General features: G+C 46.8%; 1 protein-coding gene across 2 annotated transcripts in view; it reads right to left on the bottom strand.

Annotated features, from left to right (window-relative positions):
• Positions 1-27,223, bottom strand: part of CACNA1H (calcium voltage-gated channel subunit alpha1 H) — a 205,336-nt gene that overhangs the window by 126,516 nt on the left and 51,597 nt on the right. For both annotated transcript variants that reach the window (XM_024212411.2, XM_024212410.2), the window contains exons 6-8: positions 13,144-13,236; positions 9,795-10,584; positions 3,051-3,460 (exon numbers count right to left, since the gene is read on the bottom strand). In XM_024212411.2, coding sequence (XP_024068179.2) covers positions 3,051-3,460; positions 9,795-10,584; positions 13,144-13,236 — 1,293 coding nt within the window. The remainder of the gene's footprint in view (positions 1-3,050; positions 3,461-9,794; positions 10,585-13,143; positions 13,237-27,223) is intronic.

The raw sequence follows: 27,223 nt of genomic DNA, 5'->3' as shown, positions 1-27,223 counted from the left end.
CTGCGCCCCCAGCTGGGCGCTTCCCCTCCCGGGCTCCAGCTGTGCTGGGGAAGCGCCGGCCGGGGGCACAGGGTCTGGGGGCTGCCCGGCAAACCGTGAAGCCGGTAGCGCTGGGGCAGCCCTTTTCGCATAGCTGGGAGGGAGGAGGGGAAGTTAGGGCGGGGACTTTGGGGAAGGGGCGGGGAATGGGCGGAGTTGGGGCGGGGCCGGGGGTGGGAAAGGGGCGGGGCCAGGGCCCCGTGGAGTGTCCTCTTTTTTTTATTTTTTAAATATGGTAACCCTAGCCATCTGTCATCCTTGCAGTGCACCAGAGGCATTAGGCTTTTCACAGTCAGGCATGTGCAGGAACTTTTACTGGGTTTTCCTTCAAAATTCTTCCTTTTTATTGCACCCAAGTTGGCCAGTGGCTAGGAGCAAAACTGGCTGGAGTCTGGAGATCTTTAGCCAAAAACTTAAAAATCTTTTATTACCATTGGCTTTAAAACAGATTAAGCAAATCTGGAATCCAAAATAAACCCACAGAGATTTACTTTCTTAGGAACAAGGACATAATTATCACAATCTACCTTTTATAATTGATGGGGTACAGGCTCCATGGAAACTCTGTGCTTGCTCACCATAGCCTGTCTAGCTTAGATTATCCCCTAGCACCCGTCACCAAAGTATCTAAGGACTGAAAGTTTTATCTGCCTGACAAAGTATCCCTGCCGCAACACAGCCTTCCCAATGAATAAACGGCTCTATTCAAAGGAGACTGACTAGGTATATTTCCTAATTTTAAAACTTCTTGTTGAACAATTCATCAGACAAAAATCTGCCCTTGATATTCATTTCTTTGCCCCCTTTTTTTTTTATTTTGGCCTTCCTCTGTTGCAGACATGAATTGGTTTATTATTGTAGGGTTGCTAGACAGGTTGTTTTAGTTAAGAATTGATCTTAAGAGAAAAGACACCTAAATCATGACACGGGCTTTGCAAACGGAGATGCGGGAAATCATACACAGTAACACACAATAAATGACATGGGTTTTGCAAACAGACATAGGTGAAAAAAATAACAAGGCGGAACTTGTAGGGACTGATGGGTTCTGGCTCTATGTGGGACCACAAACAAGGGGCAGTGATGGAGAAGAGAACACAAAGAACCTTGCCCCCCCATTGTGTGCATACTCTTAAGTGCCCCCACCGCAAAGCTCCACCCCTACCCTGTACTGCCTCTCCTCGTCATTTCTGAGTGAGCAGATTTTAGTGGTGACAGGGATAATTCCCCGGTTAATAACCTTGGGCTGCAGAATATGTTCATGGTTCTGCAGCATGCAGTATGGGACAGCTTTCGATGGAACACTGTGAATCATTTGCCACTTAGAAAATTAGCACTAAAATTCCTCTCCAAATCACAGGGTGGTGTTTTCTGCACTTTGCCGAGAAAATTCAGAGCACGTCATTTGTAAAATAGCTGGTTAATCAGTTTTTCCAAGAAGACTCAGGCCAGGTCTACACTAACACCCCAATTCGATATAAGGTACGCAACTTCAGCTACGTGAATAACGTAGCTGAAGTCGACATACCTTAGTTCGAATTTACCGCGGTTCAGACGCGGTCCACACACGGCAGGCAGGCTCCCCCGTCGACTCCGCGGTACTCCTCTCGCTGAGGTGGAGTACCGCAGTCGACGGCGAGCACTTCCTGGTTCGAATTATCGCGTCCACACCAGACGCGATAAATCGAACCCGGAAGTTCGATTGCCAGCCGTCGAACTACCTCGGTAGTGTAGACAAGCCCTCAGAAAAGAGCAGCTCCCCATACAGTGACCTGACTGAAGGATCTTTAGATGACTCATCTCTCTCATCTCACTGTCCTTCAGCTCCAGCCAAGCTACAGTGAGGACGACACACCACCCTCAGTGGCAAATGCTGTTTCTTGACATCATGCTGTTCCCAGGGTTAGTCTGAACAGAATGAATTTTCTTCCTGCCTCCAAACGCCTAAAAGACATCCCCTTGTGCCCTAGGAGATCAAATTCAACTCGTGGGGTTGAACAAAGAGTCCTCCCGCAACGAACAAAGTAGAAACTTTCTTCCTTGGTTTTGGCCTGGCATAACAGTGGGCTTCGGAGTTTTGTTCTTTAGTTCAATGCACAGAAGCAAACTTGTGCACTGGTGAGTCGTGTTACAAAATGAATTTCTCCCAGATTCTATCATCCACTAGAAAAACCCAGAGTCACGTTTCAAATGCAGACGGTCTTTCACAGCATACCATCTCGGCCAGGGATAGGTGACACTTTGCAGTGGAACAATTCATGCATTTGAGGAACAGGATAATTTATTCCATGAATTCAGACCCCGATCCCGCAAACCATTGTACACGTGTATACACTTGCCATCGGCAAGTTGACTCATATGCAGGAAGTTAAGCGCCTGCATAATGGTTTGAAGCATGGGCAGTGGGTTAATCCGCAATTCAGGAAGGCTAACCCCGCCGGCCCTGCCACTGGAGGAGCCCAATCCCCCCCACACCACTGGAGGAGCCCAATACCCCCCTGCCACTGAGCTCCAGGCCGAGCCGTTGGCCCCAGCACCAGCCTGACCCTCTGGCCCAACCCCTGGGCTGGCCTGATCTGCCCAGGGCAACCCCAGCTCCTAGTTGCTGGCGGGCCCAACCTACAGGCCGCCGGCTGGAGCTGAGCCCTCACCGGCTTCCGGGTAGAGAGGCGGGGCCTTGGGGCGGAACATGGGTGGGGCCACGGCCTGGTCTAGGGGAGGCTTAGCCTGCCCTGGCCTTTGATACCTGCTGCCCATGGTTTGATGGCTTTGACCCGTGCCCTTATTTTCTGTTCCCAGCTGACAATTCCCTTGCATGTATTCACTTTTCAGAAACCATTCCCGTAACCACTGTCTGTAAGCAGCGCTTGATCTAGATCACGTGAGCCGTTCACGCTCAGACTCAAACTCAAAATCCCAGCTGTGTGAGTTCGTTTCCTTTCTATGCAAAGCAGCACACACAACCCAACAAAGAAAAGGAAAGCAGTGGTCACTGGGGTGAGTTTACTCACCTGCTCGTGATACTCGATTCCCATGCTCAGCGTGTTGATCAGAATGGCGATCATAATCCCACGGTTGAAATACTTGCTCTCCACAATCCTTTTCAGCTTGTTGCCAAAAGCCACCCAAAGTCTAGCGACTTTATTCCTCTCCTTTGGTTTCTTCTTCTTCCTCTTTTTATTCCTCTGCTGCTGGATCTGATCTCTCTGGTCTCCGTGCCTCAGGTCCTGCGTGAATTCGTAGACGCCGTTGTTGTCAGAGTCGTAGCTGTCGGACTCACTGAACTCAAACTCGGGATCCTCCAGAATGTTAGCACAGTAGGGGCAGTTCTGGAGTTCGCAGGTCAGGATGCTGGGCTGGGGGCTGGGCAGAGGGCACGGCACGTTCAAACCCGACAGCCTGCTGGAAGTCCTACACAGACCTACAACCAAGGGACATGCACAGGATCAGCAGCGGAATTAACTCCCACCTTACTCCCCAAATCTCCTGTTTTCCATGGACATGTCATCTTATAACAAACGTGATGGATCTGCTCTAGCTCCACCAGACATCACGGGCTTGATGCTAGACTCACTTGGGAAGGTTCTTCAGCCCGTGCCATTCAGGAGGTCAGACTGGGTGCTCATAATGGTCCCTTCTGGCCTTCAAATCTATAACTGCCTCTAATTTGGTCCAATTTTTTCCATAGTCTCCCCTTTTATCCCTGTCTCCCCTCCTTCAAGTTCCTCAAGTATCCCTTAGTTTCCTTGCTTCAGCTATCTAGCCCTAGATAGGGCCATCCTCCCCCAGCACACGGTGATCTCTTTGCACTTTGCTGCAATTGAGTGGCACAGTGCACACGTTCCATTCACTTTGATTAAACCCAATGGTCTATCATCATTAATGGCGACCCTAGTGCTGCCTGAAAGTTATGCCAGATTTAGAGGACCCTTCAATTCCGATAACAAGGTGGGGGGAAGGGCACCGGGGGAACCAGGACGGCTATAGATTAAACATCTCAGCAGTGGCTGCTTTGATGTCTCCTCACCCCTCCTTGCCTTTCAAGCTTTTTTGAAACGTTCATTTGAATTTCTTGCAGTCACGGCACAGCGGGAATTGTGGCTATCTCGAACAGGCACGCCGGGGCTGGATTTTTTAATCCAATCTGTAACAGTGTTTGCTGGTGTGGGGAGAAAAGTTGGCAGCCCTTCCAGAAGCTGGGCACGGTGGCGGTGCTGCCTACCCAGCATGGAGAGGATGTGCCCAGCCAGGAGGTCTTTACAGACCAACGCAATGAGCCAACGGAGATGAATTGAGAATTGACCTGAACCTTCACCCGAATGGAACCTGATCCAGACTCCTGTGCAAGAGTCAAATACATACAGGGCAGGCAACTGCGCGGTAACGCTCCCCTCCTCCACATCGTGCTTGGTGGGAAGGGATCAGCTTGGAGGGAAGAGGGTAGTTGAGCTCCTGAGCATGCTCAGACAGTGGCCTGTGTGCTGAGTCTGCCAAGAAAGGGTTTTGGGGATGCAGACGAGACTTTCAGCAGCGTCTAGTGATTTTGGGTGCCTGCCTGGAGACACCATAAAGGAGCCTGATCTTCAAGGGCCCTTTCTTCAAGGCCCTTGTGAAGTCCCTCAAGTTGGGCACCAAAGTCACTAGTCATGTTTGAAGAGCTTGGCCTTCTCCACTGGGAAAAAGACTGCGACCCACCAACTCATTTCACAGAAGCCACCCAAGAGCCATCAGATAATAATGGCTGTGGGCCTAAAAGACAAGAGCATCACAGCAGTATTACAGTCATGATTTAGACCCCTGCTGTCTAATACTCCAGGAGGTTACAGAAAAAGCCATCGCTTCACTCACAAGGTCTGAAAGTTGGGTTACAATGAGAAATTGAAAGACTGGCTGCTTCACTGAACCTTACCCAGAAATTACAGGCCTGCAAAACTGGGCTGATCACCTCAGGAGAATGGGTTCTCTGGAGATTTCTGGTCATCATGCCAAAGATCCCAAGAGGTCAGAGGTATTTTCCCTCTCCCCCCGACTCCACACACTAGGCCACGTCCGCTCCTCTCTTTGCTAATTTACACAATGATGTAGAAATGCACAAGCAGATCCAAGGAGAAATGACTAAGCAGCTGCTTCAGAAGTACGAATGCTAGAGCACATGGCTTGTACCTCCTAAATGCTATCAAAGTGTTAAAAATGATACAAACAACACTGGTGCCGCAGATGTCTTCAGAGCACCAGAGTCTCCTTGGCTGCCTGCTCGAACAACCTCACAGCATTGCAGGGCAAAAGCACTCTTAGGAACAGGCTGTACTTCATTTTGCTCAATTCCACAGCACAAAAAGAGAGAATACGCTCCCTCAATCACATCCCTTCTCGAGACACCAGGCCCCTTTCTCAGACAGGACTGTGAGCTCCCCAGCCCTTAATGCCTTGCTGATGCATGCAATTATCCTTCAAGTGTTTCTGTTTTGCACATCGCTTTCCAGGATTGGATTCCACTCTGCTCCTTCCTCCCGGCTGGGAAGGTGCAGGGGGAGGCAGCCCTTTGGACTATTCCGATTGAGCTGGAAGCCAGGAATGCCAGATGGAGCTCACCAACTGGCTTCAGTGTCTAATCCCTCCAGCATGGGGCAGGAATCTAGCGTGGGTCCGCCGCTGAGCACAGGCTGGAGCCACTTCTCAGCAGGCGTGAGACACCGCGGCGTAGCGCCACGCTCTGTTTTTTGAAGCAAGGACCAGCAGTGGTGGAATTATTAGTCTCCAGCAGTGGCTAGTAGGGGGAACTAGGGGCTATGAAGCTCTTGCTTAAATGGATCAATTTAAATACTCCTTTCCCTGCCTTGCTAAGGTGCCTCTCCAGCTGTTTTAGTGTCCCTGCAAATATTTTTGAGGGTGATGGTGTAGAAGGGGGTCACCTCCCTTTCTTCCCATTTCAAGGCCTCTCCAAACCCACACAACTGCTGTCTGCCTCCACCTTCAAGTAGGGTTGCCAACTTTCTAATCGCACACAATCGAATACCCTTGTCCCGCCCCCTTTTCTGCCCCTTCCCCAAGACTCCACCCCAGGCATGAAGCCCCGCCCCTGCTCACTCCATCCCCCCTCCCTCTGTCACTTACTCTCCTCCACCCCCACTGTGTAAGGCAAGCCATTCAGCCAGTTTTAAGCCGGACAATCCCGTTTTTAATGGTTTGTCCAGTGTCACACTGGAGGATGCCATGCATGTGAGGGATGGGGCAGCGTGCTCTTCAAAATGGCGCCCTCATGTGCTGTGACCTCACACTGGTAGGGGTGGGGTCACTCTGGGAGGAGGGGGGGGAAGGCCGACACCATTCCTGGAAGTACTAAAATGTCCGGTGTTCTGGGGCTGCATGAGTGGCCGCCCTACCAATGGGATAGGGATTGGACGTTAGACTGGTCAAGCTGGAAATCAGATTTAGAACCTGAGGAGGCAAGAGTAGATATGTGCTCAACTGGGTGGCTTTGAGTCACAGGGATTTCCACCGGGAATTCCACTCGACTTTCCTTCCCCCTAGAAACACCCTCCTTCCAAGTGACCAAGAGATGCCTGATAACCCTCTTCTTTACTTCCTATTGTCAACTGTTCTGCAGTTCACTGACAAGCAGCTGCTGCGTTCCACCCTGTAGGGGCAGCACTTCAGCGAGAGACGATATGATTCTGATCGAGTTTATAAAGTGCTTTGGTATCCTTAGGGTTGAAAGGGCCTCTATAAACACAGGGTACTATTATTAATGGCCTTATTAAGAGCAAGGTCTTTGAAGGATGCTGAGCCAAATTAAAATCCAGTGAAGTCACTGAATTCACATGGGTGTAAGTGAAAGGTGAATCCGGCACTGCCTTATCTCACATAAAAGCAGAGAACCGGGCTCTTTGTGCACATCAGCAGGACCAACCTCCGGCTTGAACTGTGAGTTTCAAGCAACAGCCGTGGAACAGTTTCTTTGCTTTCAACTTCCAGGAGCGTGGGCTTTTATCTCCAAGTAAATACATATTCTCACACTCAGTGCCGGCTCCAGGCACCAGCTAAGGAAGCAGGTGCTTGGGGCGGCCAATACAAAGGGGGAGCACTCCGTCCGCTATTGGGGCGGCATGTCCGGGTCTTCGGCGGGAATTCGGCGGCGGGTCCCTCAGTCCCTCTCTTCCTCTTTGTGCTGCCACCGAAGTGCCTCCGAAGAGGAAGAGAGGGAGCGAAGGACCCGTCGCCGAACTGCCGCCGAAGAATGCAGCGGCGCGATTGGGGCGGCAGAAAACCTGGAGCCGGCCCTGCTCACACTATTGCCTTCGTTAACTTATAGAGTTAAGGCCATGCCGATGATGAATATAAAACCCTTGCATAAGCAACAAGAATATTACAATGAACCCTTCCCGCCACTGAGCATTTTAAAAGGGAGGAAGTGTCCAATGTCCAGTGAAGGTAATTTATATAAATAATTTCATGAGCTTTACCCATTTGTGCATTCAGTTAAAGACAATGTTGACATGGAAAAAGTCACCCAACATATTTCACAAACAACCTTAAATCTGACCCACAAGACATACTTAGAACTCTTTTAACATCTACATCACTAGTTTAAATAGTTGCGTGTGTACATGCGTGGATGAATATAAACTGTATTGACAACCACAAACATTAAAAATCACGAGACTGACTTAGAAATCACGAGATTTTAAAAACAATAACGTGGGGTCTTTCTATTTACTTTTTGTCATTTTAGACTTTAGAGTTCACGTTTTCCATCTTTTCTCTGCCACAATGAGGGCTAGACACAGTTTTTTTTAAAAAAAAGGAAACTAAAAGTCTCTCATAATCCCATGATTCCAGCGGCTGGGGTTTTAAGAAAAGCAACAAATATTATGAAACTCACAATAAAACCGTGAGAGTCAGCACTGCTGAATGCGGCCACACACAATGTACAATTAGTGATACGTATGTTGAAAGAGTTCATAAGATATGTGCATGTTCGACGTTAATGCCGTCATTTCCCTGATTTAAAAGAGCTCTGAGCCTGCAGTAGCTTTGCAGGCCTAGCGCATTCCCCTGTGCAGGGAAAAACGGAAGACAGGGGAAGACTAGAGGATCCAGACTTATGTGGCTCTGCTGCTCCCACATCCCTCTGTTGAGTACTAGCATATAGCAACCATACCGCTCCCCACTGCACAGCAGAACCCCACAGGTTCTGCTGCCAGGGGATCCCCTGTGGAACAAGAGCAGGGTTTGGGGTCTCTTCTCTTTCCATCTTTATTTTTCATGTATGGAGATTCATTTTCCTGTCCCCTTTTGGGCTTGCGAATGAGCACATGGAATGGTGCAGCATGTAGAGTGGACTCTTCCCTTTTAACCAAGCCTCGAGAAACGTGCCCAAAGAGGTGCAATACAGTCTGCACACAGGGCGAAACTCATGCAGCGTAGACAGCTGACATCCAGGCTTTCCTTGGAAGCCAGCTGCCCAGGGGGATATACACAGAACAGCAAGAGAAACTACTCCAAAGGCAGTGGTTTACTTTGATAAATCAGTTCATCAGAGGCTGACAAGGAGCGAGACTGAGGGTTTCGCATTCGGCTTGTAACATCAGGGACAAAAGATCGGAGCTCAGAAATAAACGAAGCCACCAGGCCCATTCTAGCCTCATTCATCACTGCCATCCTGGAGACCGGATTCCAGGCAGTGGATTTTCATTTTGGGTGGGAGCGAAGAGGGAAACTCCAGGAAACACTGTTCTCTGGGTGCAAAGCGACAAGCTGTTTGTTTCGTAGCAGTGAGAAGGAGGCGGTCAGTCTTGCTTAGGGCTCGCTGTCTGCGCATTCACACTGCATACTTCAAACCAGCCAGCCAGCAGAAGGCAGGGCATAACAAAGTGTACAGCCCAGAACTTGCCTTATTCCTGGCTTCTCCGCTTACACTGTTCAGGAAATCTCCTGTGTGCGCTCATCTGCTCTCCAGTTAGTGCCCCTCACCTTTAATGGCTTTGTCCTCATGTCACTGCTCCGGAGATTTCATCCATTCCCCTCCCTGTCCCAATACAGCCTCCATGATTAACAATCCCTGATTTTTTCATTTATTTGCCGCAGGTCTCAGTGCGGGCAAGGGGGCATTTTATATGTCAAAACACAAACAAGCAAATATAAAATAGGAGCCCAAAGTACATCCTACCCTGAACCCAATTTTGCGGGCACAAGTTTCTGGAAATCAGAGGGGAGAGGGACAGGTGAGAAAGGCTTCAAGTTTACAGCTGCACTAGAGCCTGATGCAATCTCATTGACCCAAACCCTGCAGTCCGCCTAGGATTCCCCACTTGCTTAAGTGAGGACTGTGGCTCATCATGAGAAATGGTCAAACTGATTCTGACCGACGAAGAACCAGTCTGACCCTTTGCCCACAGCTAAGCGCTGGCTTCACTTTTTCTCCCCAGGATTTTTATTTTCCTCTGGGTTTCAATAGGGCCCCATACAAAGCCTGTTCTCTCTCTTCAGGCTCCATTTCGCAGAACCAAGAAGTTGGGCTAGTTCTGATGGGCTTTAGACAAGCATGCAAACTCTTGGGCGCTTGGCTACCCTGAACCTGAACTCCGACCCCTGTGAGGTTCACCCATCCCCAGTTACAAGGAAGGTCAGAGCTCCCATGAAGATATGAAATTGGGCTCTAGTTAGCCCTTGAAGACCCTTTCCTACAAATCCCATCTGACCATTTGCCCTTTGCCCACTGATTCCAAGCAGGACATCCAGTCCTTTGTCCTTACCATGTTCTCCCATCAGTTGACGGAGCTTCTCAAAAGGAGCTGCATTCAAACTCACTGGGCTATTAACCATGGCCACAGGGCTGCTGCCACTTTTCTTCCCTTTGGGTACCGGGGCGGAACTGGTTTTGCTAGCTGGAGAAGGCAAGATGGTTGGATAATTCATATTTCCATGGTTGGCGGTGAGCCCAGCGGTCAGTTTAATACTTGCAGTGGCATTGGAAGACTTGCATTTCACCTGGGGTCCTTCGACGTGGCAGTCAGCATGGTAAATGCTATGGACAGACTCTGAATCCAGATGAGGAGGAGGGCTATGCAGGTTGGGGGATGGAGACGGAAGCATCAGTTGGCTCCCAGACTTCATGACCTTCAGCTCCAGGTCACAGATCTCAGGGTTGGAACGTAGCCCCCGAGGGCTCCCATTGCTGATGTGGTAGTGGTGGTGGTGGTGGTGATGGTGGTGGATGAGGTGGTGGATGGAGGTGATGCGTTTTTTGCTTCTGCGGCTTTGCCCGTTGGGGGCGCTGTTGGGGTTGACCTTTTTCCGGCGCTTGCTCTGCCAGTTGTTGTACAGACGTAACGTCCGCCGCTTTACCTTCCGGAAGATGTGGCCGATATATTTGAGAAGTTCATCGTAGCAGCTGCCCGGCTCCGAGAAGCTGGCGATGGTGCTGTCGTTGGAGAGGTAGCGGGCACGCTGCTCCTTCATCAGCTGGTTCTCCCGCTGCTTTGTTTCCGAAAACTGTGTTGCTATCACAACCAGGCACAAGTTAATCATGAAGAAAGAACCCACCTGGGGAAGCCAAGAAGAGAGGAATCAGCAATTTTACCAAGAGGCACCCACCAAATACACCGAATTGCCCCCAGGGAAGTCACAATATTTGCTGGGCTCATTTTAAGATCAGGATTTGCCCTTCATGCCGAATACCCAGGTCTGCAGTTGGAGAACCAAGTGCTGTATTAATTACACTAAAGGTTTTAGATTTGCACGTATGCTCTTTTAAGCTATTTCAGCGGCAACAAGGGAGATCTTTACTTTTAAACACCCGCCCCTCAAACCCAAGACTGACATCGGTTATAGTGGGACTTACCAACCAAAATTTAACCAAAGTACTGCTGAGAAATACATCATTTAACTAGCAAGCAGCTGGCCAACGTGCAGAGAGGAAGTTCAGTAGTTTGTGTTTCACGCGCTCTCTTGTACTGGAACTGCCAATATGTCCCCTCTTCCTTTTAACTCACTTACCCATAGGCATGATGTACTCTGATTTCTGAGACACCAGCCAGGATTCAAACCCCCATTTGGAGAGTCCTTTCAGGTTTAGCCCCTCATAACAAATAAGGGTGCTCCAGCGTAGCAGCAATTAATAAATGCCTGCCGATCACATAGCTGATCCGAGCAGGGTCATACAAGGAAAGGGGAAGCTGGTGCTAAGGAGACAAAGGGAATGTCTACACTGGAGCTGTAATTTCCAGCTTGGGGAGACATACCTGCGCTAGCTCTGATCGAGGTGGCACACTAAAAATACAGTGTAGCTGCAGTGGTGCGGGCAGCGGGAAGGGCAGCGGCCCCAGTACAATCCCACCCAAACCCTCGGTATGTACTCAGGTGTCTAGCCCATCCTGTTGCTTGTGCCACGGTGGCTACACTGCTATTTTTAGTGTGCAAAGTTAGTGCACATACATCTACCTGTGCTGGGAATTACACTTACAGCTGCAGTGTAGACATCACCCACTCTCCTCCCGGCTGGCTGATGCTGGAAAGTCCTTGTGTGGTTTGAGTTGATGCGGTTTGTTGCTGGAAATAAAGCAAGGCCTGAGGAAAGGGATGTGACATAACCTGTAGAGTTGGGATCTTTATTGGCCCCCCCCAGCCAGTGAGTCCTACCCCCACTCGGAGCTGGATATGGATATTCATCTACAATGGGCGTGGTTTTCATAGGTGCCCAGAGACACTGCCACGGGTGCACTGAAATCAGTCCATTCACCAAAATGAAATCAGTAACTAAAAGCACCCCTTGATGTCTGGGCTTTCCATGTACGTGTGTCCGAATGAAGCATCTTACTGTCTGAGTTAGTCTGCATCCTAGCTACTATCCTAAGACCCTTCTCCAGTCCGGTGACTGGGACCAGGATGGGCCTTACATTTCATGGGCAAGAACGAAGGATTAGTTGCCTTCTATTCAGGTCACACTGCCTGACGGGAACATAGTATCCTTCTAAGAGGAGGGAGACAGGGCTAGTCAAGGGTAGTGGAGCTCATAAGGGACTGTGAGGTTCTCCAAAAGGACAGGACACAACTGACCCCCCCACTCTCTTTGCTTTGCTGAAGGCCATGCCGGTGGGTATGATGTCATTCTGGCTTCGCCCCTTCTCTTCCTGCCTTTCCCTCTCATTTCCCTGGTTAGCACATTGCAAAAGATCAACCTCAGGGAAACGTCCAGCATTCCCGTTACGAGAACCAATGCACCGAGACTTAAAAGTGATTGATGTCGAGAGATAGACTCAAGGTGCCGTTACCTGTGTGCTGGGCTCAGCAGTAAATCTATGGATTTACTTTGGGCCATTGTTCCATGCCTCCTCTGGAGAAATCACTGGGTTACTGATATGCAGTGATAATCTCCAATCTTTAGCATCAGCCTGGGCGCTCTCTGGGAAGAACTAAGGGTGCCACCCTCAGCCCCAATTAGTCACTTCCTGGGTTTTTCTGAAGGGCTATGAATATGCAGAAATGTTCGAGGGAGTCCCGACTAGAAGCCCAGGTCTCCTGTTCCCAGCCCTATGCATTAACCACTAGAGCACAGTAGCTGCAAAGCAAGTGCATGTATTTCTATAAGTGCTGGAAATTATAGATGTCTTGCAGGAGACATTTCTGCTACTAAAGGATAATCCGGCATCTAGGGTTCTACACAAGTCGTTCCTTTCTAATATAAACAAATTGCCTTCTGGAATGTCAAGGAGGCTGGGGAGTGGGAAGCGAGACGTGTGCTGCTTATTCTCGTTAGCAGTCCTGGCAACGAGGCACAACAGCTAGGAGAAGTCAAGGTTATGAGATCAAGACTCGGAGAGCGAGAGAGAGGGAGGGGAGGGGCCTATATGGTTTGACAAGCTGCAGCAATACGTCATATTTATGTTGCTAAGAAGGACAAAGCTTTTTGTGGCATAATCTCCCACCCGCAGCAGTAAAACCACCTTTATGACGACACCCAGGGTTGTAGAGTGTCCTTGTGGCCCGAATGACCTGCTGACAGGGTCATCATCACAGCACCTGGCTCTTCTCCAGGAAAGGGACCATACACAACTTTAACATGGAGGGGCGGGGGAGTGCGCGTGGCCAGTGAGTTATACTTACTATTATAAGCAATATAAAATATATAAAATTGTAAAAAGAATGTGCATCCATAACATAATACATGATGTCAACCCATCCTTCCAGGGTTATAACCTACACGGAGAGAAAGAAGAGGAAAAAAGAACAAGTTACAATTAGGATCAAAGTTAATGTCAAACTTCTGCCGACGCCTGTTACTTATCACTTTGCAAAGCCTGTCAATGTTCTCGCAGTAATTCTTTCCTAGCTGGCTTAGCATCACAGTAATAAGTGCTACACATGTGGCCAAGAGACTGGCCTAAGGTTTCAAAGGAATCGAGCATGATTCAAACTGATAAAACAACACAATGAAACAGCGGAAGGACTGGTTCAGAGCCAGTGCAAAGCAGAACTTACAGAAGGAGCTGCTGCAAAGATACAGACAGGGACATGAAATCTACCTTGGTCTGTTGGTTCCATTACACTTAAAGTGAGAAGCTCCTGATTTTAAAGAGGTTCTATTTTTTTAACTCCGTTCTTTGTAATATCTACTCCAAAGCCTAATATTAAAATTGCATTATTGTTGGTGCTGAGGCAAACTGTTTGAACGAAAGAAAGTTACTTAAATTAAATTGTGAATCACTTACATCCTTGTGTTTTCAATCTCCTGTTGCTTAGGAAAGGAGCTGAGGATTTAATTAACACTAAGCAGCCAGTGTTCAGAGCAAAGTAACAGCCGCTGCATCATCCAAGCTATTTATTTAATTAAAATGCAGCCTAACATTCATTTTGCAACATTTCACACCCTGTGCTAGGTCTGATCCTGCCTTCTTTGCACAACCAATACACTTGATTATGAATTTCCTGGCAGTAAACTAGGCACAGGGCCAAATTCTGTCCTCGGTTACACACCAGCACATACTTGGACTGGCGCCATTGACTTTGATGACATTCCTCCAGATTTACACCACATTTGAAACGGGGTAACTGAGATCCTCGATAGCCATACAGTTACTCTTGATTGACACTGGTGTGAATGAGATCAGAATCAGGCCTAATACGCGTATAGGCATATCAGCAGGTAGATTATAAAAGGACTCTATGCAAAGTTCTGGTTACAGCCATTGAGAGAGAGTCAGTCTGACTTCTTCCACTTTAGTTGGTATTGCATAAGTAGCCTTAAAGCGGGAGAATTGCATGTGCAAGGAATATAGGGTCTGTCTACACTGCAATGTAAGCCCAGGGTTCAAACTCAAGCTCAAGCCTAACCTTCCTTCTGTCCACACACAAATCGCGCTAACCCAGGGCTTGGACCCAGAGTCTCAGCACCCCAAAGGGATGAAGGTTCTGAGCCTGAGTCAAGCCAGGATATGGGGTTCAAACCCTATTGCTTTGCAGTGTAGACGCAGCCCCACTGGACTTGTGCTTTGGGAGCCTGTCAAAAGTATCCCACAATCCTATGGGCCAACTTTCTTTGTCTTCTGGACAGTTAAGTTTGGTGGACAGTCAAGTTTTCCCATGCTGCACCACGAACAAAGGGCTAGAGTGGCCACATTTTGGGAGGGCGCAAGGAAATCTGGGATATTGTTGGTTGGATTCAGGTCTGCGTACTGTAGTGTGAACCCTGGGGCCCCGGGTTCAGGCCTGGGTTAGAAAATTCTTAACCTAGGTCTGACAATCAACGTAGATGCTCAAGCCCTGGGTTCTCTAACCCAGACTCCGCTCACTCGAGTTCCACTAACCCTAAGATTACATTGCAATGTAGACATACCCATTGGTATGTAGCTCCTTTCCTCCTTTGTTTTTCTACTGGAGCTGAAATAAACAGTGGTCCTTGTTGTTTGATTTTCTATGCAATAGCATGACTGTCAGTGTTCTCACAACACTGTTCCCAGGATCACCCCAAACCTGGTGGAATAGAAAGTTTTGATCATCTTGCCCCATCACATCTCTCGCCCTTGGTTTACACATGTGCTGAAGGGGAGATCGTTTAAAGAGACAGAAAACGACACGCACCTGATTCTCCTCTCGCTTCAGTCACTGGAAGTCAAGAGTACCTCTATCCGATTCAATGGTGTAAAACTGACATGACAGCAGGCTCAGGCTCTGAATCTGCTGTTTTCTGCCTTGTGTTGAATGTGGTCGAAACATTTGCACAGAACAAAATTTCTTTCATCCGAGTCCCTGGCCGGCATGTGCCATGCCAGGGAGAGGACTGTCTCCAACACTAATTACTTGTGCTGTTTCACAGGGAATCCAAGGAGATCAAGTTGGCAGGCAGCATGGTAATACAGTAAAAGCTTTGTTATCCGGCATGTTGGGGGCATGAGGGGTTCTGGTTAGTCAAAAATTCTGGTTAACTAAGTGTTATACTTATCAATGGAGGGAGGGAAGTTGAGTGCGGGAGGGGGGTGCGGGGCGTGGGCTCTGGGAGGGAGTTTGGGTGCGGGGGGAGGCTCAGGGCAGGGGTTAGGGCACGGGAGGGGTTTCGGGGTGCCGGATCTGGTCGGCGCTCACCTCGGGCGGCTCCTGCAAGCGGTGACATGTCCCTCAGCTCCTAGGCAGAGGTGTGGTCAGGCGGCTCTACACTCTGCCTCCACCTGCAGGCACCACCTCCACAGCTCCCATTGGCCACGGCTCCTGGCCAATGGGAGCTGTGGAGCCAGCAATCGGGGCGGGGCAACGCACGGAGCCCCCATGGCTGTTTCTCTGCCTAGGAGCAGTAGACATGTTGCCACTTCTGGAGAACCATAAGGAGCCAAGCAGGGAGCCTGCCAGCCCTGCCCCAACCGGACTTTTAACGGCCCAGTCAGCGAGGCTGACCGGAACCGCCAGGGTCCCTTTTTGACCAGGTGTTCCGGTCGAAAACTGTACACCTGGCAACCTTATTGAAGATTTGTATTGGGAGATATCAGAAATGCTGGTTTCTAGAGCTTTTTGGTTGATAAAGTGCCAGAGAACACAGTTTTTACTGTATATCAAACTGCTGCCAGTTACCCAAGAAGGCGGGCTTCCCTGTAGTGCTCAAGATTTTATTTTATACCCTCTCTCCCTTCTTTCAGTGAGTCTGTTGGAGTCGCGCTGTAACAGCTGTGGTAACAGGTGTTCTATCCGTTTACACTTGGTGATGAAAAATGAGCCCAGGGACCCAAAACATATTGGATATACCTCTTCACTGAATTGGAGTTTGGCTGGCAAACCTCAAATCGAATGTAGTAAAATGATTAAATGGCAGAGGCATCTCAATGAGGGCCGCTCTGCGGTCGAGTTCTTAAGGCGCTATGAAGTGCAGTGCCTGAGAAACAGCTTCAGGAACTCGGGAGTGTGCGTGGAGGGAGAACTGAATCTTTACATTAATAGAGGGTTTTTTTTCTCGTGCATTACACATCTTTTCCAATTGCTGTCAATCGACACACCAGATTTCTGCTGCAACGGGCCGAAAACACTCACCCAGCTCCCAGAATATTCAACAGGTCATTAGGACTCGCATTGCTGAGTCGTTTGCAAAACAAAGTGATGCAGACCGATAAGTGTGACTGGCTCCTGGTGGATTCATTCTTACAATGCACACACAATGTCAAATGCAGAAATACCCTTGGAAAGTTTATTCCTGAGGGATTTCGAAGGTGGCTGGAACCAGGAACCACTGGAAATCTCAACAGCAAGGTTGGTCCTCACAAGATGTCCAGCTGCTTTTTCTAATCATATAGGTAGGGCAAAGTCCACCACGTGGATGCTTGTCTGAGCTGAAAGAAGCCTCTATACTTTTAGAGCCTCTCATTGACATTACGGCCCCTTTAGGCGACACTGGCAGTGTAAAGGCTCAAAGTGAGTTGAAATAGATTTTTCACCTGTTTTAATGCCCCTTTATAGGGAGAATCAGGCCCCAAGGCTTTTGTCCATCACTGGTTTAGATAAAATGAACTCCACAGGTTGATTCTTAGGAACCAACTCAGCTGCCCGTAGTGAAATTCCAGAGTACACTGCTGTAAATCCAGAGTAACTCTATTCACTTTCATGGGATTGCTCTGGATTGACGGTGCCCATTGGAAAACAGAATTTGATCCCTTATTTATGTCCCCAGACCAAAAACAGTTGGCGATTAGGTCAAGAATACTCTATATTGCCTGTAAAAATCTGATATTTTTTTCAGCACTGTATTGCTTGTGACTCCCCCTTCGGGCACCCTGAATGTAATATCACCTACTCCATTAAATGGAAATTACTCCCCTCCCACTTCCAGTCTCCAGTGTGATTAATCCAGTTGACACTAGCCCCATTTGTTCCTCCAAGCCCCTTTTAAATATCTTCCAAGGACCCAAAGCACCTTTCCCTGTGCTTTGCAATCATGTCAATTCATGCTCAATAATTAAATTCAGTTCAAATCAGAATCGTTCACAGACAGACGTATTAAACAGCCCCTCCAAAATGTACCAGTTCAAAGCCTCCCATAGAGGCAACATGCAATTATTTATCAACAGAGATAAGGCAGCAAGAAACACGTTTCCTAATTCTGCTCTGATGAAAAAGATTTGTGCAAGATACGCGGCAAACCAAAAACGGCAGCTGGAGGGAAATAGCTGAAAGATTCAATTAAGATGATTGACAAGCTAGGGCACTGCCAATTGCAATAACATACTGGAGATGAAGAGGGAAAGAAAAGCTGCCCCCTTAGCATCAGGAAGGGATTTGGTTTATGAAGACCTGGGCAGAAAATGGGGCTGTCATGGAAGGCAGATGAAGGTCCTATAGGACAGACACTGGGTTATCCCTGCCTGCTTTCACCACTCCCTTAACTCTCATCTGTATGTTTTCAGCTTGGTGAGGGGTGGATTAAACCACCCAACCCCAACAGAAGTGGGTGCTAAAACCCTGCATCTTGTCCCAGCAATTGACATGCTAGGGCCTGATTCTCTGCTCACATCAGTGCACGGTCTTGGCCCAAAGCTCACCGGAGCTAATGGAAAGACATGCTTTGACTTCATCTAGCTTTGCATCAGGCCCTATATCAGGAGTTACTCAATGGCATTATACTGGTGCGCAATGGGCGAGAGAAGAGAATCACAACAACAAAGTCTCTCTGGGCCTGATTACACAGTGCTTTAGTGCGCACCAGTGGGGTATACATTTTAGTCCACACTAGCGTGTCACACAATAACTGGCCCATGTGGATCCTGCTGGCATGCACTAAAAGCTCCCTAGTATGCACGAATGTAGCCCAGTTTCAAACAGACCTGTGTGACCGTGCAGTAGGGAAACGTTTCGTGGGTGCCACCAGGGGTCATATGGGCCACTTAGCGCACGATATGCTAGTGCGGATTAAAATGTATATCCTTCTGGTGCAGACTAACGCAATGCGTACACAAGCCCTCCCTTAGGGCTCGTCTACACTACAAATGCTCTGCTGGCATAGGCATACTGATATAAACTATGCCGGCAAAGCCTCTAGTGGAGAGGCAGGTTATACCGACAAAAGGAGGAGTTGTTGGTGCAGTTAAATCACCTCCTTGAACAACGTAAGATATACTGGCAAAAGGATTCTTTGTGTCTACACTAGGGTTTTTGCTAGGGGTTATGAGTTTTTCACACCCCTTCCTGACATAGCTAGTCCGGCAAAACTTTGTAGTGAAGACGAAATCTCAGTTATCCTGGGACTGAATCTCCTGTTATATTTACACTGTCCTAATGCCATTGATTTATAGCAGTGTAATTGGGAGCAGAATCAGGCCTTCTGTTCGAGTCAATCAGAATCAGCCTAAGATTTTAGATCTAAAGTCGTAAGGGAGAGATGTAGATTAAAGCCAGTAGCTATTAACTCAGGCATCCTCGCTGTTCAATGGGAGACAGTTTACCTAGTTTTTTTCTGTCAGTCCCCAGACCACTTTAACTCTCTTTCCGGAATTATTTCTTACTGCGCGTCTACAAGTTTTCACCATAAAAGCATTGTCTCCAAGCTCTGCCAAAGTGTATGCAGAGACTTGGCCACAGCCCAGCTCGAGGTCAGGTTTTTCTTCTCTTTAGTGTCACTTTTTGAAAGAGGGGAAAAAAACCCAAACCCCATAAACTCCTTTAATTAGGAAAGTCAATGTTACTTTTGAAACACTTAAGTCTTCTCTGTATATTATAAAGCACTAACGGTGAGTGCCAGACGGACTGCTGCAGATAGAAATGAACCTTGAAGTCCTGCTAATCAATGGAGAAGTTGGCAAAAACTACCTTGTGAAGGGAAGCCTACAAGCTAAGTACTACATGCCCGGCCTACTAAATTCTGGCCTCATCCCTGACACTAGACCTTAAACACCGGGAAACTCTGCTTTTGTAATCACTTGAGCTAGCTTGACTTGTAGAGCTGTTCTTACGATGTGTGGGAGGAAAATGTTGCCTAATAGTTAGATCAAGGAACTAGAAGCCTGCGCTCCTGGGTTCTATGTCCAGCTCTGACACCTTAGTCAAGTCCCTTGCTTGTTCATTTCAAAAGTTTAGGACCTGATTCAGCAAAGCACTTAAGCATACGCTTGCCTTTCTGAATCAGGGTCTAATGCAGGATTGAATCCTAAACGTTTGCAAAACGTTTTGAGATCCTTGCATGTCAGGATCATCTTAATTGATATAGCAGTCAACATTTACATATATATTCAAATATACACATTTCCACTCAGCCTATCTACTCAAGGGTTCTTTTTGCGCAAGATGGAGACTATCTGGATCAACATCCATTATGCTGATTGGACAGAGACTCTGTGATCTGCTCTGTTTTTCACACTGCTTATCTCTCAATTTCGCTGGCCCCACTAGGAGGATTTTATGAACCTTGTCAAGACGAGTTCCGATGATATCATAAACTGTGGGAGCTAATTAATTACCACAATGCTCTCAGTAAATTTACAAGGCCTTTAGCATGCATTTTTGAAGGCCCTTTTTCTATGTATTTTGCCCTTTCATGGGCATATTGATTTGGCTAACAAGCTCTGACCAGTGAATAATGGAGTATTACTTTTCCAATGCAGAGTGCTTGGCAGCTAATCAAATCACGAACTATATTTTTCAAGTTCATTTCATAATTTTAATTATTTCCTCATGACACACGCTGTTAAGTAATCTCTATGGGCAGAAAAACAGCTTTTATTACTTTGAGTAATATCCTTTGAATAGGTATTTCTTCCTGCACTTTGAGGCTCGTCTGACTTTGCAAAGCATATTTAACCTTCTCGTTAGAACTTGGGAGTCTTGCAAAGCGTCAATTTACTCTGAAAAGTGATTGCAAAAAAAACAGCATTGTGGAGCCTCATGTTCATTCTCTTTCAATGGCTCTGGACAAAATGTGCTCCATTTACAAATAAAAGGATGCCGTCATTCTTTCCCCACCAATATCCAGCATTGCAAAGTCACACTAGGATCTGAAAGTTAAGCTGGGTTCTCTTTCTCCCTCCCACTGCCAATGGAATTCTACCCCAAATAGACATGTATTATATCGTTGGACAGCTCAATAATACTCTTACCAGATCTCTAACACATTTAGTTGGGTCTAGGACTGGCGATAATACAGAAGAATGCACAAAATAGAAAAAACCCAGCTTGACTCTCAGATCCATGAGATTCAGTCCCCTTGTGGCAAACCCCCCCCCCCCCCCCAACCAAAAAATAAACTGTCCCAGGAGTGGTCTAGCAGCCTCTGTTCTAGCACAGGGCCCCAGGAATTCTTATCACTGGGACTCTCAGGAAGGACAGTAAAATGGCGCAATGTTGTCACAAAGGGAATATTAAAATCGTATTAGATATCCAGAGGTGCTCAGAAGTGATTTGGGACATCTGTAACTTTTTCCCTCCCCTTGCTAAACACAGACCGCTTCTCTAGCAAGTTTCAAACATCAGTCATTTTTTCCCATAGCCCTGTTCAAAGAAAGGCTCCCTCTTAGAGCTGAGTGGTATTTTTCAACCACAACTTTTTTTTCCCAGTGAAAAATGCAAATGTGGTGACACCAAAATATTTAGCAAATCATTCATTTAGGGGGAGAAAGCCCCAAACTTTTAGAAAAAAATTGAAGTGTTTCATTTTGATTTTTTCCAAAACAAAATGTTTCTATTTTTTTATTCAAAATGGTTTTTCTTTTCAAAATTTCCTTTTGTTTTATTTTAAAAAATAAGAAATGTTAAAACATGCTCAAAATTGGAACAGAACGTTTTGTTTGACCTAAAACTTTTACTTTTTTAAACACAACATTTCTAAAAAACTTCATTTTCAGCTTTGACCTGAAACAACTGATTTTTCAGAACGACCATTTAACCAAAAATCTCTTATTTACCCAGCTGTTTTCCTGATCATCCACCTGGTTCTGTGGCCAATAACCATGCAATCCTACTGAGCTCAATGAGAAATGCAAGCTTACCCCAGAGGGTAGAATTTGCACCTAAATATTCAAAAGTTCCTGAAAGCTTATGAGCACCTCCCCGCACCTTCTCTTTCTTGATTCTACTCCAGTGAGTGGCTCCCCATGGAAAAGGAGTTTCTAATTTCAATGTGAACTCAGTTTAAAAGCAAAACTGGGGAACTACGCTGGAGAAAAAGAAAGAAAGAAAGAAATTAATATGCTGCCTTAGGGCCTGATTCAAAGCCTATTGCAGTCTATGGAAAGACTCCCATTGACTTCAATGGGTACATTTGATCAAGCTTCCCTCTCACTCTTGGTCCCAGTGAGGATCCGAGTCTGCTATGCAGTGCCAGCGAACAGAGTCACCCCTTAAGTTGAAGCTATAGAGGCTTGTGCTTCTACTGTTGAAAGCCCTGAGTTTGATGCCTGCCGAAGACCTTGGTGTTTGATGTATACAGCCATGGCTTCAGCAAATATGGTTCATACACTGCCGGCTTTCTCTGATAAACAAGTGGTTATCAGGTCAATGTACCATGGTCCGAGTTAAGGACACATAAGTTAAGGACACACTTTCCCCCCCTTTTTTGCATGAAGACAACCAACACCACTCCCTCCTTTCCAGGTGGTTTCTACCACTAAGGGCAGGATTTTAGCCTGTACATTTTGATTTCAAAATAGCAGATCCTGTCCCTTTAAAATGAATGCCCTTACTCTCCTTTTGCTGTTGAACCTGATAGCAGCCATGGTCAGCGAATCTGAGGACCTATCAACTTTGGTGGCAAGGAGCAGAAAATGATGTCTTTGAATGAAATTATCTAATCCCAACAGCATCCGACGAAGTGGGTATTCACCCACGAAAGCTCATGCTCCAATACGTCTGTTAGTCTATAAGGTGCCACAGGACTCTCTGCTGCTTTTACAGTTCCAGACTAACATGGCTACCCCTCTGATACTTCTGTAATGAGGAGGATGTTGTCTGACTGCCTATCCATTCTGCACTAAATAATGCAAAATCCTTATCTCCCAAGTATCACCAATTTTAGATGAATGCTGGCTATAACAACAAATCATATCTCAGTACATATTAATGAGGTTTGATTTACCATGATAATTATCCTTGGTCTTCATTGTTTTTGTAAAGTACTTTATGCATGGGGAATGTATTTAACTGAGAACCATAAACCAGTCTGAAAAGGTATCAAAGCTGAAAGGCAAAGCGTTCACAGAGCAATTCCCTTACCAAGAAAAATGGAATCCAAGCCAATATGGAACCCACAGAAGATCCTCACTTTGACTACAGCTACACACAGAAAAAACTGTGCATGCCGCATGGGCTAGAATACTCCCCTAACTCTGAATTAACTCCTCCCCCACAATGCATGACAAGTGGGATGCTTGCAAAATTACTCTGATTACTGGTAGATTCTAGTGCAGCCTTTATTACTTCCAAGGAGGACAGTGCTCAAAACTCTGCACACCATGTCCTCAATTGGAGCTCAACTAGGCTGAAAATCATTAACACGGACTAGCATGAGGGACTTTTGGATCTTCTTGAGAATGGCTCTAGAAGCGTGCATCAGACTTGCTGCAGGTTTTGCTTTGAACGGGATGGGATGATGGAAGTTTTTAAGAAGTTAGACAAACATCTGTCAGGGACAGCCTAGGTATACTTAATCCTGCCTCAGCATGGGGGGAGAGGTGTGATGAACGATATGACCTCTTGAGGTCCCTTCCAGCCTTCCATTTCTATGAGTCTATGATGCTTCCACTCCAGCATAACTGGAAGGATCCCCAAGCAAGAGAAAAGTTTCTCAAGGAACTTTTTAAGCCAGCGTGTGTATAACCCATGTTGGTTTCCCTTTGATATGGGCAGCAGGGACACTCAAATCAAGCGGGAACACTACATTAGAGCTGGGTGAAAGTTTTTGGTCAGAAAGTTTTGGCAAAAAATGCAGAAATCAAAATTGAAAATTTAAGTTGGTTTCATGAAATCATTTGTTCCCCCCCCCCCCAAAAAAAACCCAAAACCGTAAACATTTTGCTACAACATTTTTGAAACTAAATGTTTTGATTTTTTGGTTTGAAATGACTTTTCATTCCAAACTTTCCTTTAATGTTATTTTAAAAATTCAGAACCATTTAAAATTGGTTGAAATCAGAACAATTCAATTTTGTGGAAATGAACCATTTTGTTCACCCCAAACTGATTTTTTCCCAACTTTTTGATTTACTGAAAAATGTGAACATTTTTTATTTTGTTCTGACCCAACACACACTTTTTTTTTTTGACTTTTCAATGTTGCCAACAGGCTGAAAATCCATTATTCGCCCAGCTGTACACTACACAAAAACTTTTGCAATGATGGAGCAAGTGAACCCTTCTGCCCCCAGCTTCGGGAGGTGTCTGAAATCTGAACCCAGATCTGACTCCGAATTTTCTTGGCTGACCCATTTAACACACTGCCCCAAATACCCTGGATCCAAACCCAGTCAGATCCAGAGGTGTTTGCATTCCAGAGCTGAACTGTGCCTCTTGGGCTTCCCATCAGAATTTATAGGAAGTGATATAAAGAATTAATAATTCTTTACATTTGAATAGCTCACAAAATGTCCCAGCTGCTTTCCAGACAAGCCAGAGGACACAGGTAACGTCTCCACTTGCAAACAGAGAGGGAATTCACAAGGTAGAATTCCACATATAACTTTCTGGCTCTGGAAAGAAGCTTTGGCTGCCTTTGCTGTCACACTTGCTTGGGCACTATGCCAGCATGCTGGGACTGTGCCTGACGCAGCTAATTGCTCAGTGAGAAATGCAGGAGAAGGCACCAGCAGCTATGTAGCAGAGGAAAACATCATCAGCCCGCTGAAAAGGAGCAAAAAGCCTCCCACTATATGGGCCTGAGGCTGCTCTGACTCCAGTCAGTGCCACAACTCCCATTCGCTTCAAGCGAAACAGGATTGGGCAGTGTAAATGGCCTTATTTAACCCCTGCAGTTAACTCCCCTCCGTCCTGACAGGGGTTTATTAGGGTGCACTAAGGGAAGGTGGCCTCTTTTACAATGGACTCAGAGAATGTTGCCTTAGTAGTCAGAGCAGGGAGTTGGGAGGCAGGACTTCCGGGTTCTATTCCTTGCTTCGCCACTGACTTGCTGTGGGTCCTGGGTAGGTTATTTATGAGCTGATTTTTGAGCTGTGAATCCTACGGGAGCAGCAGGTGCTTCGTATCTTTGAGACTCACGTCATTCAACCATGTCATGCCTCAGTTTGCCCATGTGCAACAGGGGGATAACAATATCTGCCTTAAAGGGGCATTTGGTGACCCAGTTCACATTTGCAGGGTGCTCGGAGGTCTTCAGATGAAAGGCGCAACAGGAGGACTAAATGGCAGGAGTACATTCTTCCTTTGCACAAATGCCCTTTCCACTGAAAATCTACTTCCTCCCGCCTGTGTATTTCATTCAGAGAAATCTCCTCCACACAGGAATGAATGAGGTGCAGCTGGCGTCACATTCCCCCCTCCAAATCGGCTCCCTCTTATAACGTGTTTTCCTGAGCAGGGCGATATTTATTGGGTGCGTTTATCACGTTCACCTTCCTTGCTGTAACATACTGCTGGGTGCAGTAGGACCAGCGGCAGCCAGAAATTCTCCACTGCCTACGCGGGTGCTCAAGATAACACACAGAACTCTCGTGGTCACTGACCGCTCCTTTAAAACTACTCAGTATTTCAGGCATTTTTCTCTGAGAAGGTGATAATGCATTTCCTTTCTTGGGCATTCTTGTCATGCTGCTTGCTTGCCAAGCCTCTCTTGCACACTACCGGGTTTTTTCAGTGACAGCAGCAGTGTACATAACAGCCTCCACAGAGAATTCCCTCACTGGAGCCTTCTGACGAAGGACCAGATACGCACTGCTTATCCGACTTGATTAACTCTTCTTCTTGGAGAAATGGGGCATGAAAAGCGATATGCCCTTGTGTTTGAGATGGGCCTGAAACCAAAACCCTCCCGAAGTTTAAGGTCTGCACCCCAATCTGGCAGCCTGACTAATTTCCATAGGGCCTTCCAACCCTAAAAGCCCTTAAATGGCATGTAAACTTCTCCCAGGACTGAAATGCAGCCACCTCTGGGGTGGAACATATCACGTAAGAGGGCATAGAGAATGTCACAAACAACAGTGAGAGAGTGGCCTCCCAGTGCCCTTCCTTAACTGCTTAGTGTGGCAAACCCAGGGCAAACAGCTACAAAGGGGGTAGTAATCAGTCCCAGGGGGTTAAAAAGGCCTCTCCCAAGCCACTGAGGAGAGAGAACCATGGGGAAATAAGGTTCAGCTGGGCAAGGGGTTACTAGGGAACTAATTAGGTTCAGCTGGCTCCAACTGCTTGGGACCTTTTTAAACCCTCCCTGGCGTGGAAGGGGGGGGAAGAGAGAGTGAGAGAACCAGGGAAGCTGCCAGGAAGTTAGGAGCAGCAAGGCTCTGAACCCTTCCTGCAAGGAAGGCTGCACTCTGTCCCCAGAAGGGAAGATAAACAAGCACAAGGGGCTGACTGAGAAAAGGAATAGCCAAACCCTGTGCTACCTGCAAGGATTTGCCTTGCCCAAGCCTGTGTCTCCAAGGCTAAAAAGGACTGAGCCTGCTGAGGAGAAGAAGGTACTTTGCCACATTAGACACAACACTCCCTTCCTGTGTTGAACTAAATCCCTACAATGATGCTTGAAAAATTTACCCTTTCCAGTTTCATCAGAGATTCAAGGACATATTGAAACAGATTGTCCCTACATTCCTTCATCAGTTCCTACCTAGAACTGATGTCACGGTCACCCCCAAAACTGCCTGTATAATTTTGCCCAGAGTATACCTTCTGTCAGAAGGATCCATTGTGGACCCTGCCCTTCATAGCTTGAGATGGAAAATGAAATGATACAAACAAAGCAGCCTGAATCACCTCTCCTCTCCCTGCACAGTATCTCATAGCAACACTCCGGCCCCCTTGACACAGCAGGCTTTTATTTAGCTTAGGCCCTGCAGTACTGTAATTTCTGATGTAAATGGTGGCAGTGTTTTGATGTCCTGCGAAGCAGGATCTGTAATTCAGATTACATTAGACTTTGCTTAGGTGGGTAATTCATCATTTGTAGTACGACAATACCCATAATTACAACTCTTATTGTTGCTACTGAAATTCATGTGCAATAAAGGGATCTTAATATCATGCCAAACCTCACAGTTAATTTAGGTTCCATCTCCTTTCATTTATTCTGTAGTAAGATAATTAGAGCACATAATTCGCCATTGAACGTGCCTTCGTAACAAATACATACATGAATTAGCCTATTACACAACAAATGAAGGGAATCAAAACATGAATAATTTGTAGGATTACATAAGGAATTATTATCCTCGCATACACATGGATGCAGCCATAGTCCTTATTATGTCTTTTGTGAATTTATTATCAGCATGGTCTTGAGTCTCCTTGCTGGAGTTCCTTGGGCCCAGATTTTTAACGGCGTTTAGGCTTCATAGAATCATAGAATATCAGGTTTGCAAGGGACCTCAGGAGGTCATCTAGTCCAACCCCCTGCTCAAAGCAGGACCAATCCCCAACTAAATCATCCCAGCCAGGGCTTTGCCAAGCCTGACCTTAAAAACCTCTAAGGAAGGAGATTCCACCACCTCCCTAGGTAACCCATTCCAGTGCTTCACCACCCTCCTAGTGAAAAAGTTTTTCCTAATAGCCAACCTAAACCTCC

The sequence above is a fragment of the Terrapene carolina genome, unplaced genomic scaffold, assembly GCF_002925995.2.
Source record: "Terrapene carolina triunguis isolate 2854851 unplaced genomic scaffold, T_m_triunguis-2.0 Scaffold93, whole genome shotgun sequence".
NCBI classification, from domain to species: Eukaryota; Metazoa; Chordata; order Testudines; family Emydidae; genus Terrapene; species Terrapene triunguis.
The sequence above is the reverse complement of the archived record's forward strand: the minus strand, read 5'-3'. Positions and strand labels throughout refer to the sequence as shown.